The sequence below is a fragment of the Saccopteryx leptura genome, chromosome 12 (assembly GCF_036850995.1).
Source record: "Saccopteryx leptura isolate mSacLep1 chromosome 12, mSacLep1_pri_phased_curated, whole genome shotgun sequence".
Taxonomy (NCBI): domain Eukaryota; kingdom Metazoa; phylum Chordata; class Mammalia; order Chiroptera; family Emballonuridae; genus Saccopteryx; species Saccopteryx leptura.
The window spans coordinates 45,348,110-45,365,457 of NC_089514.1; the positions used below are offsets into that span (position 1 = coordinate 45,348,110).

At 40.5% G+C, this 17,348-nt stretch overlaps 2 protein-coding genes across 4 annotated transcripts in view; one reads left to right on the forward strand and one right to left on the reverse strand.

Moving 5' to 3' along the window:
• Positions 1 to 2,854: 2,854 nt before the first annotated feature.
• TMEM60 (transmembrane protein 60) lies at positions 2,855 to 8,131 on the reverse strand. 2 transcript variants are annotated; one of them, XM_066354459.1, is made up of 2 exons: positions 7,920 to 8,131; positions 2,855 to 3,548 (listed from the first exon to the last, which is right to left on the reverse strand). In XM_066354459.1, exon 2 carries the CDS (start codon positions 3,496 to 3,498, stop codon positions 3,097 to 3,099), a length of 402 nt encoding a protein of 133 aa, XP_066210556.1. In that variant the 5' UTR covers positions 3,499 to 3,548; positions 7,920 to 8,131; the 3' UTR covers positions 2,855 to 3,096. The 2 variants fall into 2 exon arrangements, with proteins under 2 accessions (XP_066210556.1, XP_066210557.1); XM_066354460.1 differs by lacking the exon at positions 7,920 to 8,131 and adding an exon at positions 7,728 to 7,907.
• Positions 8,132 to 8,313: 182 nt separating this feature from the next.
• PHTF2 (putative homeodomain transcription factor 2) overlaps positions 8,314 to 17,348 on the forward strand; it is a 179,897-nt gene continuing 170,862 nt past the window's right edge. For both annotated transcript variants that reach the window (XM_066354457.1, XM_066354458.1), the window contains exon 1: positions 8,314 to 8,637. The gene's annotated coding sequence lies outside the window, so the exon portion shown is untranslated. The remainder of the gene's footprint in view (positions 8,638 to 17,348) is intronic.

A 17,348-nucleotide genomic window follows, 5' to 3' on the forward strand; every position in this document is an offset into this window, starting at 1 on the left:
AAGTCTTACAAAAAGTTATTTGTTCACAAGTTATTTAGAATTTTTGACAAGTCTATGCCCAAACCATGTTAAATTATTTCTGGGCCAGCCTGACCAGGCGGTGGTGCAGTGGATAGCGCATCGGACTGGGATGCAGAGGACCCAGGTTCGAGACCCCAAGGTCGCCAGCTTGAGCGTGGGCTCACCTGGTTGAGCAAAGCTCACCAGCTTGGACCCAAGGTCGCTGGCTTGAGCAAGGGGTTACTTGGTCTGCTGTAGCCCCACGGTCAAGGCACGTATAAGAAAGCAATAAATGAACAACTAAAGTGCCGCAACGAGAAACTAATGATTGATGTTTCTCATCTCTCTCCGCTCCTGTCTGTCCCTATCTATCCCTCTGTCTCTATAAAATAAATAAATAAATTTATTTATTTATTTCTGGGCCATGCTGACCTGCAAAATTATAGCTTCACTAAGAACCTTTCATTTTTCAAGTTTCTTTCTTAAGGCAGAGTGCGTTAGTTCTTTTTATAAAAACCATTAGTGAATATCTCTATATTATAAAGGAAGTATCCTAAAACTAAAAACATGTAGAAAGGTATTTTTCTGTAATACTGTTTATGTATTATTCCATTAGTTTTGCATTTGCCATCTGTGAGCATAATTTCTATCTTCTTTCATTAATGTTTTAAATGGATTCCAACTACTGAGGCTGTGAAATTGTGATTTCTAATAAATATATCTGGTTTTCATCCCTGCTCCTGGAACAGGAATTTAACACCCTTGTAATTTCCTAATGATAAGCATGATAAAGGTATCTTTTGAGCTTATGTAAATGAAGTGACTTAGAAAACTCCAATGTAACCTTAGGATGGGGGCTGGTTGCCAGGGAAACCAACCCAATGATTAAAGGGTTGTAACTTTTCAGTATTCCCTTCATCCTCCAAGGTAAAGGGGCTGGAGATTGGGTTGAGGAACCAATGGCCAATGATTTAACTAATGACTATGTAATCAAGCCTTTATAAAATCCCAGAAGAACAGGGTTTAACAAGCCTTCAAGTTGGTGAACAGATGGGGGAAGTGGTCAGCTTGAGAGCATGGAAGCTCTGTGACCCTTCTCTATACCTTGCCCCATGCATCTCTTCCATCTGGCTGTTTGTGAGCTAGAAAATAAATTGGTAACCTAGTAAGTAAAATGCAAATTAATCTTTCTTGACGAAGGGGTTTGGGGAACCTTCACTCTAGAGCCTGTCAGAAGCACACACCATCCAACCTGGATGTTGGTTGGATTAGATTAGAGTCTTGTTTAGGTGGGTCTTGTTTTGTCGTAGTCTTCTGGAACTGAACCTTTAACATGTCAATGTGATGCTATCTCCAGGTAGTGCCAGAATCAATTCCTTGGTGGTGGTTGGGGTCGGTGGGGGAAGGCAAGGCGGGCCACACATCTGAATTGGTGTCAGAATTGGAGAGGCACACATCTAACTTACTGTGCTGCTTCAAGTTGTTTATTTAATATGGCAAAGTACCAAATTAAGAAAATAGTTATACTGTTTCCTTTTACATACAATTCTTACCCAATTTCGTTGGAGACCTGTTCCACATTTCCTTTTCCCTATCTCATACAGAACTTCTATTTTTTTTAATTTATTTATTCATTTTAGAGAAGAGAGTTAGAATGACAGAGAGAGAGGGAGGGAGAGAGAGAGAAAGGGGGGAGGAGCAGGAAGCATCAACTCCCATATATGCCTTGACCAGGCAAGCCCAGGGTTTTGAACCGGTGACCTCAGTGTTCCAGGTCAATGCTTTATCCACTGCGCCACCACAGGTCAGGCCAGAACTATTTTTGATTGTTTTATGACCTAGCTCAGGAGTCAGCAAACTACTGCCCACTGGCCATATCTTTTTCTTGTTTTCTTCCTGTATGGACTATGAGGCAAGAATGAGGGTTTTTTTGGTGTGTGTGTGTCAGAGACAGAGAGAGTGAGGACAGATAGGGATAGATAGGAAGGGAGATGAGAAGCATCAATTCTTCGTTGCGGCACCTTAGTTATTTATTGCTTTCTCATACGTGCCTTGACAGGGGGCTACAGCAGACCGAGGGATCCCTTGCTTAGTCAGCGACCTTGGGCTCAAGCAGGCGACCTTGAGGTTTCAAACCTGGGTCCTCCACGTCCCAGTCCAACACTCTATCCACTGTGCCACGACCTGATCAGGCAAGAAAGAGTTTTGAATGATTGAAACAAAAATCAAAAGAACTTGTCACGTGTAAATTATATAAAATTTATAATTCATTTCTAAAATAAAGTTTTATTGGAACAAAGCCATGGTCTATGGTGGCTTTCTCACTACAAAATGTGAATTGAGCAGTTGTAACGGAACGCTTAAAATACTATATTTATTATATAGCCCTTTATAGAAAAATTTTGCTAACTCCTGGACTAGGTGACTATTTGTATGTGGGCTGTCCCTTTCCTTTTCCCTTTGAGAAATCATATTTAGATAATATGTACATGTGTACAGTTTTTACTAAACTATAAAATCTTCCTGTCTGTCAAGTTCCTGCCGTTTTAATAAGCCTCTTCTAATTCATTTGTCCAAAACAGAAGGCAGAGGTAACAAACAACTTAGCCTAGACAAAAATCCAAACTCTCAAGATTCTTTCCGAATGTAAACATGAAGTAGCACCCCCTAATTATTTCAGTAACCAGTTCTTTTTCCTTCATAATTATTTAGAAGCACAAATGACATTTACTTTGGTTGTAATGGGGCCATGATACATTAAAATTTTACCCAAATATGTAGGTTAAAAGGTTCATATTTACCTTAAATATTGACCCATCATTACAACAGATTATTTAAAAGTCAAGTTGAAATATAAGGTCCAAAACAAACTTTATTTAAATAAGGATAATAAAGATATTAATAACTCAAATATTGAATAATTAAGCTTTTGGTTGACTGAAGCCCATGATTCACCAAGACTATTTTATGGAAGCAGTATAAAACTACATTTGGTATTTTTCTCGGTTTTCTCGTATTCTTCAATCTTGCAAAGATTCAAAACACTTTAATGACAGCTTGTTGAACAGCAATAAAATAAAATGATGTCCTTAGAACTCAGTCTCTCACAAAAAAGACATTATAGCCAAGCTCTATCAAAGCCCCAGCCAGTAAGGTCCACAAAGGAATGAAGACATAGGACAGATTCATGGTAGTAAACTGTTCCAGTTTAGCACAGAGTGCAAGGCAGAAGGCTAATTTAAGTAACATTGCAATGAGGTACCAAGTTTTTTTTTTAATATTGTGTGATCCATGTCGAGGGTCAAAGCCCGACTTACATCGCCCAGCCATTTTCACAATCAGCATGACCAGAAGTATAGTATCAAATATCCAGACTGGAATAAATATGAGGAACCAGTTCCAAGGTGCTTTCTCATCCAGTTTCAACACCAACATGATCAAGAAGAGTAATGTGAAAAGCCAGGTGAGTAGTACTCTCTGAGCCAAGGACATTCTCATTTAAACAGTTTAAAGAGGCTGCAGCAGCGTCGAAAAATGGGAAATATACCCTAAGAGAAGGAAAGAAAGTCAAGATGGTTTTGATAACAGAAAAAAAAAAAAACTTCCATTCTTGGTGGATAAGGCTGGCTCTTTCCCACTCACAGATTTCTTAATTTTGAAAACATTATACCAATCTTCCTTTTAAAACCTGTACAAATTGGTACCTATCTTTGATAGCAGTGTATCCATCATTCCTTTTAGTCCATGACAAAATACAACAGAATGTTTAGTATACTCCCCCTTAATATAAGCTATTCAAAATGTCTCAATAACAGTCTGTTGCTTTTTGTTGCCACCTCTGAAGTCCGGGCACTCCTAACTTTATTCCTGTATCTCAGGGATGTTCTTAATTTTTAACTTCTTTTTGTACATTTGCACACCTACAAATTTTCATTCAATTTCAAGGAGTACTAAGAAAAAGCATCTAATATGTGAGCAGTGAAAAGGGAGTGGACGGTATCAACCCAAGAGAAGACAGTTTTAGTAAGAGAATGGTTAATAAAAATGACACTAACATCCTGGCAGGGTAGCTAAGTTGGTTAGAGAGCGTCATCCCAGTACATTAAGGTTAAGAGTCCAATCCCTGGTCAGGGCACATACAAGAACCAACCAGTGAGTGCATAAATAAGTGGAACAACAAATTGATGTTTCTCTTTTTCTTAAATAAGTAAAAATTAAGATGTTAAATAGAATTTAGATTACAAAGAAGTCACCGGGCTAAATAATATAGAATATGTTAATAATACTGTATTTTCACAGTTTAATCTATGCATCTTTTAAGTTAAAATTTCTCATTTGAATTCTTATAAAACTTATTTTAGTCTTCTTGTAATATTTTATTTGCTTTGTGGTATACTTATTTTACTATTTTCAATAATCAAGACCACTTAGAATTTGACATCTTATAATTATTAGATGCTAAATTATTCAATAATTGGGACTATTTCTTATATCCCTATCCTGTCTTACTGCTCTATATTTCTGTTTTACTCTAGTACTATATGACTGCTACTGGTTATGTTCTAGAATATATTTTTAAAGGTATTTTTTATTATTCATTTTAGAGAGAAGAGAAAGAGAGAGAGAAGGGGGGAGGAGCAGGAAGCATCAACTCCCACATGTGCCTTGACCAAGCAAGGCTAGGGTTTTCGAATCAGCGACCTCAGCGTTCCAGGTTGATGCTCTAGCCACTGTGTCACCACAGGTCAGGCTAGGATATAGTCTAATGTCTGGAAAGCCTAGTACCTACTCACTGTTTTCTTTTCCAAAATATTTTCTACTATTTAGTCCTTTCACTTTTTTTTCTTTTTGCGTGTGTGCGCGAGAGAGATGGACGGACAGACATACAAGACAGGAAGGGAGAGAGATGAGAAGCATCAGCTCAGAGTTGTAGCACCTTAGTTGTTCATTAATTGCTTTCTCCTATGTGCCTTGACCAGGGGCTACAGCAGTGTGAGTGACCCGCTGTTCAAGCCAGTGACCTTGGACTCAAGCCAGCAACCCTGGGCTTCAAGCCAGCTATCACTAGGCGCAAGCCAGCAACCACGGGGTCATTTCTACGATCCCACACTCAAGCTGATGAGCCTGCGCTCAAGCAGGCAACCTTGGGTCTTTGCACCTGAGTCTTCAGAGTCCCAGGCTGCTGCTCTATCCACTGCACCACCGCAATGGTGGTCAAGCAATTTTTCACTAATTCTTAAAAACTTGGAATTTTGATTGGGAACGCATTAATCTATAACACTGAGATATAAGTAGTAAATTTTCACATATAGGTTTACAGTATATTCTAAACATATTTAAGTTTTTATATCAGTCTTGCGACCATTTGGAAAAAAGGTAAGTAGAGTGTGAAGTCGGGAGACAGACTACAATCTGACCAGGTAATAGTGCAGTGGATAGAGCTTTGGCCCAGGATGCTGAGGACTCACATTCGAAATGCCAAGGTCGCAGGCTTCAGCATAGGATCATAGATATGACCCCATGGTCTCTGGCTTGAGCTCAAAGGTCAAGGGCTTGAAGCCCAAGGTTGCAGGCTTAAGCAAGGCGTCACTTCACTGGCTCAGCTGGATTGTGGTCTGTCCCCGTCCCCCCCCCTCCCCCGTCAAGGCACATGAGAAGCAATCAATGAAAAGTAAGGTGCTATAACTATGAGCTGATGCTTCTCATCTCTCTCCCTTCCTGTCCGTCTGTCCCTGTCTCTCTCTCTTGCGCGCACACTAAAAAAAAAAAAAAATAGAAAAATAGATTGCATGTGGTTAGGAGTCCACAGAAGATAATACCAGCTCACATTTTACTCCCTCTTGAAATATCTGGAGAAGATGAAAGACATTTAATGAGAAAGAGGAAGGGCCAAGAAGAAATTTTCAGTAAGGGAGAAATCTAAGCATGATTATGAACTCAGGAATATTACCCATTGGGGAGTGACAGATTGAAGATGAGAGAGGAAACCTGATGGAAAGAGAAATAGATCATTGGTGGTTGTGACAGTAACAGCAGCATGGGTGGCAGGAGTAAAAATGCAGAAAGATAAAAAAGGTGGAGAATGTTTAATAAATCAGATTTTAGAACTTGGATGTTTTCTGTTGCATCTCTATTACTTTAAATCAGGGGTCCCCAAACTACGGCCCGCAGGCCACATGCGGCTCCCTGAGGCCATTTATTCGGCCCCTACCGCACTTTCGGAAGGGGCACCTCTTTCACTGGTGGTCAGTGAGAGGAGCATAGTTCCCATTGAAATACTGGTCAGTTTGTTGATTTAAATTTACTTGTTCTTTATTTTAAATGTTATATTTGTGCCCGTTTTGTTTTTTTACTTTAAAATAAGATATGTGCAGTGTGCATAGGGATTTGTTCATAGTTTTTTTTATAGTCCGGCCCTCCAATGGTCTGAGGGACAGTGAACTGGCCCCCTGTGTAAAAAGTTTGGGGACCCCTGCTTTAAATAGTGGATGGCTATCATGGTGCAAATGTATATATGTTTTATTTCTATAGTGCCTTATGAGCCACCTAACTCCCTCCTTCCACTCCATACCCATTCACTTGCACTCATCTTGTTTATTTAGCTGGCAGGTTCTTCATACTGGGGGAAAAGCAGATGCTTTTGCTTCTCTGTGCTGGTTGCCTTTCCTAGCCAGAAGATGCCATAGTAAGATGAAAAGGTAGAGGGGTGTGTACTGATTGATAACGATGGACTGATTTTATCTTGTAAATTTGCTCAATCCTGATCTCTAATCTGTCTGGCTATTTTGCAAACTTTTCAAAAGTTTATGATAATATACTTGTTTATACATAACTTTTGCATCCATTACTGATGAGTCAAGCTTCATTTTTGCCTCGTACAAGTCTGAATAGCAACTAGTCATAGGAAGGGTAGCTGCACGAAATATAGAAGTGGAAAGGATGCGAAGAAGTCTTGTAGCAGCTACAATGTAGCTGCATATTTTATAATGTGGGAGGCAACCAAGTTCTGTGTGCACTTGTACTACAATGCCCTCAACCGGAAACACTCCGCTGATTTTTAAACGACGCTCGAAGGACTGTTTGCTGGGCTTCAATGATTACATACGACCCTAATTTATAATTTATTAATAAGTCTTCATTAATTTAGGCGGTTGTATTTGTTTCCTTCTACTACTCTTTCTTTTCAAAGGCAGGAGCTTGCATACTCCAAAACAAAAATCTGCTCAATTTAAATATTTCCCATCTGAGGTGGTTATTTCTATAACCTTGAAGAGAGTTAATTTAAGTATTATTAGTTCATGTTTCTTTATCCATTGTTAAAACTTTGTGTGGCCCCCAAATGCAGAAACAACTCCGTGTCTCGGTGACAGTTGCGCGCGGACTCACTTGTCCACGGTGCTTCCCACACCACCCCCATTTCCCTTCTCTCGCTATTGCTATTGCTCTTCCAAGTGAATTCACCTCCTGCCAAAAGCAGTTTTGTTTAATGAGCCCTCAACACAGAACTCCTCTAAATTTTAGAGTCTAAATAGTCGTTTTCGAAAGGCCCCTGCTGCTAAACCATCCTTCAAAGGAACAACGTTCTCATCTGATTTTCGCGCCTACTAGTCCTAGAACTTCAGGACCTTTCTCAACTATCGTTCCCCTCCATCTTCGAAGGGCGGGGGTCTGCCCGCGGCGCCCCATCCGGCTTCCTCCTCCCCCATTTTGCGATGCGGGCCAAGTACCTTCTGGAGTTGAACGCTGTTCTTGCACGACAGGATCCACAGCGCACTCAGAAGCCGAGTGCCGAACAGGTTTACGTGCTTTTGGGGCTGGGAGTGTAAATGGATGGGGGCGGGGAGGGTGGCGGCGGCGCAGCCCACCCAGGCTTCCGGAGGCCGGTACAGGATGTCAGTCCGTCGGAGCCCCAGACTCACCTGGCAGCGCCGCTGGCCGGAGAGCGGAGAGGAGCGCGAAGATCAGGGAATTCGCCAGTTTGGATCCTTGGCCTATTACACACTTTTCCCCCCATTAAATCCAGACCCCGTCACATGATAATCAAGAACTAGGTCTCAGTTCCGCCTCTCCAAACCACCGCGGCAGAAGATTTCTCCTGCTACCTCAGGGCCGCGCCCACATCCGGGGCAGGGTCTCACCGCCCCTGGGCCTACCCTATAGGGAGAGAGGACGTCAATCTACATTCAGAGCCCCTTTCCCTGCAGTAATTGGACCATTTGGCCACTAGTGCAAACCAACCGACCTTTCCTTAGTTCAGCTTTGCCAAAAGGGCAGTGATAAAAAAGCCACTTGCCCTGCCGTTTTACTATTACGGGCTAGAAGGAAAGTCAGTCAAAGTACACGCCGAAGTGCCCGCAGTCTCATTGGACAGGAAGATGCCAATCAAACTAGCTAGCGCTCGGATACGCCCCTGCAGGGCGCTCCGCCCGTCCTGCCGCCCTCCCCGCTAGCGCGCGGAGACTGCAGGCTCCGGCACGAAATCCTGCTGGAGAGGGGGTGGGGCGACGGTTGTGGAGGCAGCGCGCCCGCCGGCTACCTCGGTGTGACTTCCAGGTCTCTCGCGGCGGCGGCGGTGCTCTCCTCGGTGTCTCCCGCGCAGCCTAGCTGCCTCCTAGCGGCGCGGCGCACGCTCCTGAGGTGAGAAGCCGCATCACCGCGCTGGGCGGGGGGTGTGTAGTCGTCGGTTTCTGACAGAATCCCGAGGATGGAGCAGAAGCGGGAGAGCGGCAGGCGGGATGGAGGTCGGGGCTCCGGGGCTGACGCATCGCCCTCTGCCGCCGGCGACGTCCCGAGCAGCCGCCGGCCCCTGCGCCGGGTCAGCTGCGGTCCTTGGCCATCTTCTGGCGGGCGGGAGAGGCTCCTTCGCCGCCGACCCCTGACGGCGAGGGGCCGGAGCCAGCGCCGCCTCGCGCCCTCCGCCCCTCCCGCGGCTGCTCTCCGAGTCCTTCCACTCGCGCCGGCTGGGTGCGCTGCGTCCTGGGGGGCGTGCGGGGCGTCGGGGGGCCGAGCGGGCGGCGGGGAGAGGTGCCGGGGGCGCGGGCGCGGGGAGGGTCGCTGCCCGCACGCCCCGGGCGGGCACCGGGTGCCGTTCCGGCGCCGGCACTGCCTGCGCGGACGGGGACCAGCCCGCGGGCCGCCGGCGTGCCTCCCCGCCTGGCTTCTGTCTGCCCGCCGGGACGGTCAGCGTGCTGGTGCTGTGCCTGCTCGTCGGGGCTTTTCCAACTCACACCTCTTGTGTAACTTCAGGGATCGTGTTGTCACTGAGCTGTCACCCTTCTTATTTTTAGCCTTGCAAGAAAAAGTAGGAACTGCTTTATATCAACAGTAGGGAAGTACAGAATCTGGAACAATTTATTAATTTAAGTATCTACATACCAAGTAATTTTTAAATTCTTTGTGAATGTATGAAAAATTTTGTAGATTTTACGTGTTCCTTTTGTTAATGGTATATCCTGCTTACGTTGAGAAGTTTTGTTACTAGTGGTACTTTGATTTTATAGGTTTTGGTTAGCTTTACTCCACTAGATGTTTTAAGATTTTTTTCTGTTTTCGTTCCCCCCTCCCCCCCTCCACCAATTTAGGTTACAGCCTTAGGATTTGCTCTTGTTTTTAGGGATTATGTATATTTTAGAAATTTGTTTTCTCTCAAACTGGACCTTTCATAACCATTTTAAAGTTGGAAAGGAGAATTCTGAGAATTTGGAAACTACTTTAGCCTAGGAAGCTTTAAAAATAGCATAACAATTTGAAATGCTAACTTTCTGGAGTAAGCTGTTGTAAACTGTAGTGGCTCAGCCTCCAGATTCTGGAGAAAAGGAATATGAGGTCTGCGGAGAATGAGCCATGTCTGAGACCAGACACAGGTCGGTTCCAGGGAAAATTTCTTGCTGGGGAAATAGCCTGCCTTCCACACAGGTTAAGTTGTCAGCATGCATCAATTGATATTAAGTTAGGTGTTAATAAGATGGGAAGTCTCTGTGTTCTGATTTTTACCACTTTTTAGCAGAGCATGAAAATGTGGTAAGCAAATTAAGTGTAGTGTATAGTGGAGGCACTCCTGCAGAGTCAAGCCTCCAAGAGTAAATTTTTTTTCCTGCCCATACTGGCGCTGGACAGAGAGCCCTAAAAATCCAGTAGATGGCCTAAGCAATTTTTAAACTAAACTTTTAATTTTAAACTTTTTGGCTAGCCCGTTTTATGTAAAATTGAAAAGTTGTAACAAATAATGTCTTCACTAGACTGAAAATTCAGGATGGCATGTCAAAAAAACGAGGATCAAAAAATAGTTGGGTTGCTTATATGTATATTATCTCATTTAATTCTTGTATGATCTTATGTTATTGGTACTGTGATTACTGTCCTCCTTATTTAATAGATGAGTTAACTAAAACTTAGCTGTTTAAGATCTCTTAGCTAATAAGTTGGTTAAGGTGTGAGTCATGTCCGAGCAATCTGATTACCAAGTCTACATGGTTATGGAGGTTATGCTTTACCACCAACTTCTTAGAGACTTGGTAGAAGGAAACTATTTAGTGGAAAGTAATGCTGCAAAACCATAAACTGTATTGTTACAGATTCAGTAATATTTGAAGATCATTCTATAATAGGCACTGTTGAGTATTGGGTGAAGGGTATAGGATGGAATCACCTTCCTTGTCTTTCTTTTTTTTTTAGAGAGAGACAGACAAGAAGGGAAAGAGATGAGAAGCATCTACTCATAGTTGTGGCACTTTACAACCTTGGGCTTTAAGCCAGCGACCATGGGGTCATGTCTATGATCCCATGCTCAAGCCTGCGATCCTGCGCTCAAGCTGGTGAGCCTGTGCTCAAGCCAGATGAGCCTGCACTCAAGTTTGCAACCTCAGGGTTTCTAACCTGGGGCCTTAGCATCGACCTCAGGGTTTCTAACCTGGATCCTCAGCATCCCAGGTCCACGCTCCATCCACTGTGCCACCACCTGGTCCGGCTATCTTCCCTGTCTTTGAGGAACATTATTTAGTGTGAGAGAGAGATATTTGAACACATAATGACGATACATGCTATAAGAGACTGCTGTAGAGTTTGTGGTTTCGTGGAAAGAGAATTCAGTTAAAGGTGAGACAGATCAGCATAGGAATTCCCGTTTAGCTTGTGACCTTAAACATGATACCAAACCTTTTTCAGCTTCAGTTTCCTTATTTGTTTGGCAGAGAGGATAATACTTCAAAGGGGAGTATTAAGCATGAAAGAAAATATGTAAAGTACTGACATATTGATAAGCCCTGAATAAAGAAAAAAGAACAAATACTTTTAAGAAACAGTGTAGAGAGCGGGTTGTGGGGGTTTAGCAGGGAGCTTATCACTGGAACCTTCAAGGGCAGTGGTACTTTCCATTGCTAGGAAAGGAGAACATTCTACACAGATAGAACAGAAGAAGAGCAGGGATGGTTGAAGGAGTGACAAGTAATTTTGGCTTTGTATAAAAATGTTTGTGAAGGCATAATTTAAGTGGTAATTGTACATAAATGTGGCTGGGCAGTGAGTACTACCCAAATTTGCAGGTTGGAAATTATACACATGGATGCTAAAATTACAGGAAAACCTCAACATTTTCAAATCTGTCTAGCTAAGCAACTATGTAATTGTATTTTATTGAGTAATTTCGTTCTAAGCTGGTAAAGAAGACTAATACCACTTGAGTCATTTGCACTTTTATATTTGGGGTTGATTTTAAAAAGAAGAATAATCTTAAAGTGAGTATTGCCTTTCCTTAACCCCTTTACCTAATCTATAGAGTCATTATTGCAAAGTATCCTTTATATAAATGTTGACTGTCTTTTCCGAATTTAAATTTGAGACGTGACGGTAGGACTGAATGTGTCAAATTGGGCCTGTCCTTGAAAATCAAAGAAAATTCCCATGTTTATATCTTTCCTTCAGGATTGCACAGAACTATAACTGCATTTGATTTATAAATGTGGATCACTTGATGACCAGAATCATATGACTTAAGTTGAAAATAGTAAATAAATAACATTTAGGAAAGCTGCACTTTTAGTCCAAATTGTTAGCCTCGTGCAAATTGCTAAAATGACACAAAATATAGAGGTAAATTTTCAGATGAGAAAAAAACCACTGCTGTTTAGAACAGGTAGTTTTAGAGCTAGAAAAGAAAATATGCTGGACTTTATTCTGACTAGTGAACAGGAACTGGGACAGGAAATGGTTGTGGCTGAACCTACTACCTGATGATGATCAGAACATGATTAATTTTGAGATATAATGAGAGGAAGTAAAGGGAAAAAGTGCACTGTATGCAGCTTTCTAGTTTCAGAAACAGTCGGCGAAAGAGGCTATGAAACATGTATCTATAAGAAAATTTGAAGATATATAGTAGGTGCTTGTATTTATTACACCAATGAAAGGACCTTAGTAAGACATTCACTTTTGGTGCTCTGTAGACCTAGATTCAACTCTCAATTCTTTGTTGTATGACTTTGGGCTCATTATGTAACCACTCTGAGGTTCAGTTTTATTTAGTCATAAACTGAAGATATATATATATACTTTGCATGATTTTGAAGATTAAATTAGCTAATGTTTGGAAATTACTTGACACATTGCCTGGCTTATTAGACTTGATCAGAAAATGATTGCTGCAATTATTTGACTAAGTTGAACAGATTTTAAATACAATTCTATAAGGAAAATCAGAAAATGGAAAACAAACAAAACTTTAAAAATAGGCAATAGGTAATAGGCAGAATTGAAGAAATAATTGAATCATTGGAGCCACATACAGATGGAAGGATCGGAAGGGAGTTTCTCATTCTCAATATTTTTCTGAAGAAAGTAGGTCAGACTCATTAAACCAAGTAGAGTAAATAAATAGGATTTTGCTAATCTAAATAACAATAAGATCACTGAAATTGGGTCCCTAGTACTGTAAATTAAGTATAGAAAAGGGGACTTTTTTCCTCAAATCTCATAACTACCTTTGTATCCTTAAAATTCTTTTAAGAAAAGTTATTAGTTGTACAGTTATAAAGAAGGCTTTAATTGCAAGTAATCCTGGGAGAAAACAGATTTCCTAAGTGTTGATTCCATATATTTCATTACCTACTATGTAACTGTTGGGCACTGAATGTCTAAAGGTGCCATCTGTTGGAAATAAACAAATTTTTCTTCCCAAATCTGTTTTTCCTCTTGTATCATCTGCCCTGATGAATGGTTCTGCTAGTGTTCAGAAATTGTGGAGCATCCTTATTCTTTTATTTCCCATACTTTTTCATGTCTAGTCAATCACTACATATGATCATTTGCTCTACTGGTTATCTTTTAATCATACCTGTCCCAACACCCACCCCAATTAATAAAAATAAACAATAAAAATCATGGTTGCCACTGACTTATTTCAGGCCCTCATCATTTCTTCCTTAGATTATTGTCATTAGTCTCCTCACTTTTAATTTAGCCTCATACTAATTAATTCCCCACACAGCTTCCTTCTAGAATGATTTTGCTGAAATTCTAACATAACTTATCAAACTTATATCCATAAATTCATGCACATGATAATAAATATTTGACCCCTCCATGGATCTTTACAAACATAAGACAGTACTAACTGACTTTCATACCTATACCTGGAGTGTGTGTGTGTGAAACTACAAAAATCTTAACTACAAATTTAATTTCTTTTAATAGAAAGGGGTCTATTTATTTTTGAGTGAGCATCAATAGTTTATGTCTTTCAAGGAATTTGTGGAACTCATTGGTATAAAATTGTTTATAGCATTCCCTTATTATAATTGTAATGTCTGTAAGATCTGTAGCATTATCTCCCCTTTCTTACTCCTGAATGTTTTTTGTGTATTTTCTCAGTTTTTCCTGTTCAGTCTGGCTAGAGGTTTGTCTGTTTTATTGACCCTTTCAAAGAATAAGCTTTTGGTTTTCTTAATTCATTTTATGTTCTTAATTGCATTAATTTCTATTCTTTAGTATTTCCTTTCTGCTCTTGACTTTGCATTTCATCGTTCTTGACTGGGCTAAAATCTTAAAATGGAAACTAAGTTAATTATTTTCTTCTGACATAATTTTTTTCTTTATTTTTAGTGAGAGAGAGAGGAACAGATAGGGATTGACAGACAGGGAGAGATGAAAGCATCAGTTCTTCATTGTGGTACCATAGTTCATTGATTGCTTTCTCACATTTGCCTTGACTGATGTGTGTGGGGGTTGGGTTGGCTCCAGCCAAGCCAGTGACCCCCTGCTCAAGCCAGCAGCTTTGGGCTTAAGCCAGCAACCGTGGGGTCATGTCTATGATCCCACATTAAAGCCAGCAACCCCATGCTCAAGCTGGTAAACCCATGCTCAAGCCGGCAACCTTGGGGTTTCAAACCTGGGTCCTCTGCATCCTTTTCCTTTCTATTCAGTTAAAAAATTCTTGCTGGTTTTCTTTTTCTTTTTCTTTTTTTTTACTCTTTTTTTTGACAGACAGAGAATCAGAGAGAGGGATAGACAGGAAGAGAAAGAGATGAGAAGCATCAGTTCTTCGCTATGGCATTTTAGTTGTTCATTGATTGCTTTCTCATATGTGCCTTGACTGTGGGGCTACAGCAGACCAAGTAACCCCTTGCTCAAGCCAGCGACCTTGGGTCCAAGCCAGTGAGCTTTGCTTAAACCAGGTGAACCTGCACTCAAGCTGGTGACCTTGGGGTCTTGAACCTGGGTCCTCCACATCCCAGTCCAGCACTCTGTCCACTGTGCCACCGCCTGGTCAGGCCTTGCTGGTTTTCTTTGTGGTTTCTTCTTTGAACCTCACTTAGTTATTTAGAAGTTTGTACATGAGCTTCCAAATATTTGAGTATTTTTCAGATACTAATTTCTGATGTAGTTTCACTGGGGTAAAAAAATAACATACATAGTATGATTTGAGTCATTTTAAATTTATTGAGGCTTGTTTTATAGCCCAGAATATGGTCAGTCTTGGTAAATGATTTATGTGTACTTGAAAAAAATGTTGGATGTTCTATGATTGTCAGTCAGATCAAGTTGATCGATACACTTATTCACATCTTCTCTATGCTTACTGATTTTATGTCTACTTGTTTTATCAGTTTTTGAGAAGGGTGTTGAAATTTCTGACTATGAATAATGACTTGCCAATTTTTCTTTTAGTTCTGTGAGTTTGGCTCATACATTTGGAAGTTCATTATTAGATGACTGCATATTTGGGATATAATCTTTTGATGAATTGGATCCCTTTATCATTGTGAAATCGCTCTCTGGTAATATGCTTTAATCTGCAGTCTACTTTGTCAGTATTGCCACTCCAGCTTTCTTTTTAATAGTAGTAGCATGGAGCTTTTTCCATCCTTATACTTTTCACCTATTTGTGAGTTTATAGTTAATGTGGATTTCTAGTAGATAGCATATAGTTGGGTCATGCTTTTTAAATTGTTTTTTAATGTCTGCTTTTTAATTTAGACCATTTATACTTAATGTAATTATTGATATTGTTGAGTTTAAATCTACCATCTTTTTTTTGTGGCAGAGAAGAGAGAGTCAGAGAGAGGGACAGATGGGGACAGACAGACAGGAAGGGAGAGAGATGAGAAACATCAATTCTTTGTTGCGGCTCCTTAGTTGTTCATTGATTGATTTCTCATATGTGCCTTGACCGGGGGCTACAGCAGATGGAATGACCCGTTGCTCAAGCCAGCAACCTTGGTCTCAAGCTGGTGAGCCTTGCTCAAACCAGATGAGCACATGCTCAATCAAGCTGGTGACCTCAGTGTCTCGAACCTGGGTCCTCCACATCCCAGTCCGATGCTCTGTCCATTGTGCCATTGCCTAGTCAGGCTAAATCTACCATCTTGATATTTGTTTTTTATTTGTCCTTTCTGTTCTTTGTTCTTTGCCCTTTTTTTATGTTTTGTTTTGGTATTTGATTATTTTTATGTGTCTCCCTCTGTTGGCTTATTTATTATATATTTTTGAGTTGTATGTTTGTTTGTAGTAACTGTATACATCTTTTAACTTAACCGTCAACTTCACATACCTGTAAGAACCTTATAACAGAATAGTTTCATTTCCCCCTCTCACCCTTTGTGCTATTTTTATACATTTTAATTCTATATATGGTAGAAACTTCACAATATACTTTTAGCTTTTAGCTGTAAAAGCTCAATTCTTTTTTAAAGGGATTTAAAAGTAATTTTTAGAAAAAGAATTTAATTACATGTTTACCATTTTGAAGCCTATTTATTTAGGTAATTCCTTTTCCATCAGCTATCATTTTCCTTCTTTCTGGCGTTCTTCCTTAAGCATTTCTTGTAGTGTTGAATTATTGCTGATGAATTCCTTCAGCTTTTATATTTTTGAAAAAAACTTCTTGACTTCATTTTTTTACTTCAATTTTGAAATATGTTTCTGGTGAGTATAGAATTTTAGATTGATTGTTTTTTTTTTTTCAGGACTTCAGTGATATTGTTCCACTGCCTTCTCATTTGCATTTTTCCAGCATGAAATCTACTGTTTTCCTTATTTATTTATATTGAAAGTATATTTTTTAGCTGGTTACCTTTAAGATAATTTACCATTGGTTTTAAACACTTTTATTATGATATGCTTTGTGTAGTTTTATGTTTCTTATGCTTGGGGTTTGTTAAGCTTCTTGGATTTATGTATTTATAATTTTCATCAAAGTTAGAAAATGTTTGGTCATTGTTTCTTCAAAAAGTTGTTCTGGCCTGACCTGTGGTGGCACAGTGGATAAAGTGTTGACCTGGAATGCTGAGGTCGCCGGTTCAAAACCCTGGGCTTGCCTGGTCAAGGCACATATGGGAGTTGATGCTTCCTGCTCCTCCCCCCTTTTTCTCTCTCTCTCTCTTTCCTCTAAAATGAATTAAAAAAAAAAAAAAAGTTGTTCTGTCTTCCTTTACCCTCTCCTCTCATTCTGATATTACAGTACTCCGTTTGATAATGTCCCACAGCTAACTGATGCTGTTTGGTTTTTTAAAGTCTATTTTTCCTCCTTGTTTCATTGTAGATGTTGTCTATTGCTATGTCCTCAGGATTACTAACCTTTTCTTCTACTAGTTTCTGATCTGCTTGTAATCTCATCCAGTGTATTTTTCTTATTAGATATTGTATCTTTCATCTCTAAAAGTCCTATTTCAATCCCATTTATGTCTTTCATGTCTCTCCTTAACATGCTCATGTTTTCGACAGGAGGGAAAGAGATGAGAAGCATCAACTCACAGTTGTGGCATTTTAGTTGTTCATTGATTGCTCTCTCATACGTGACTTGACTGGGATGCTCCAGCTGCGCCAGAGACCCCTTGCTAAAGCCAGCGACCTTTGGG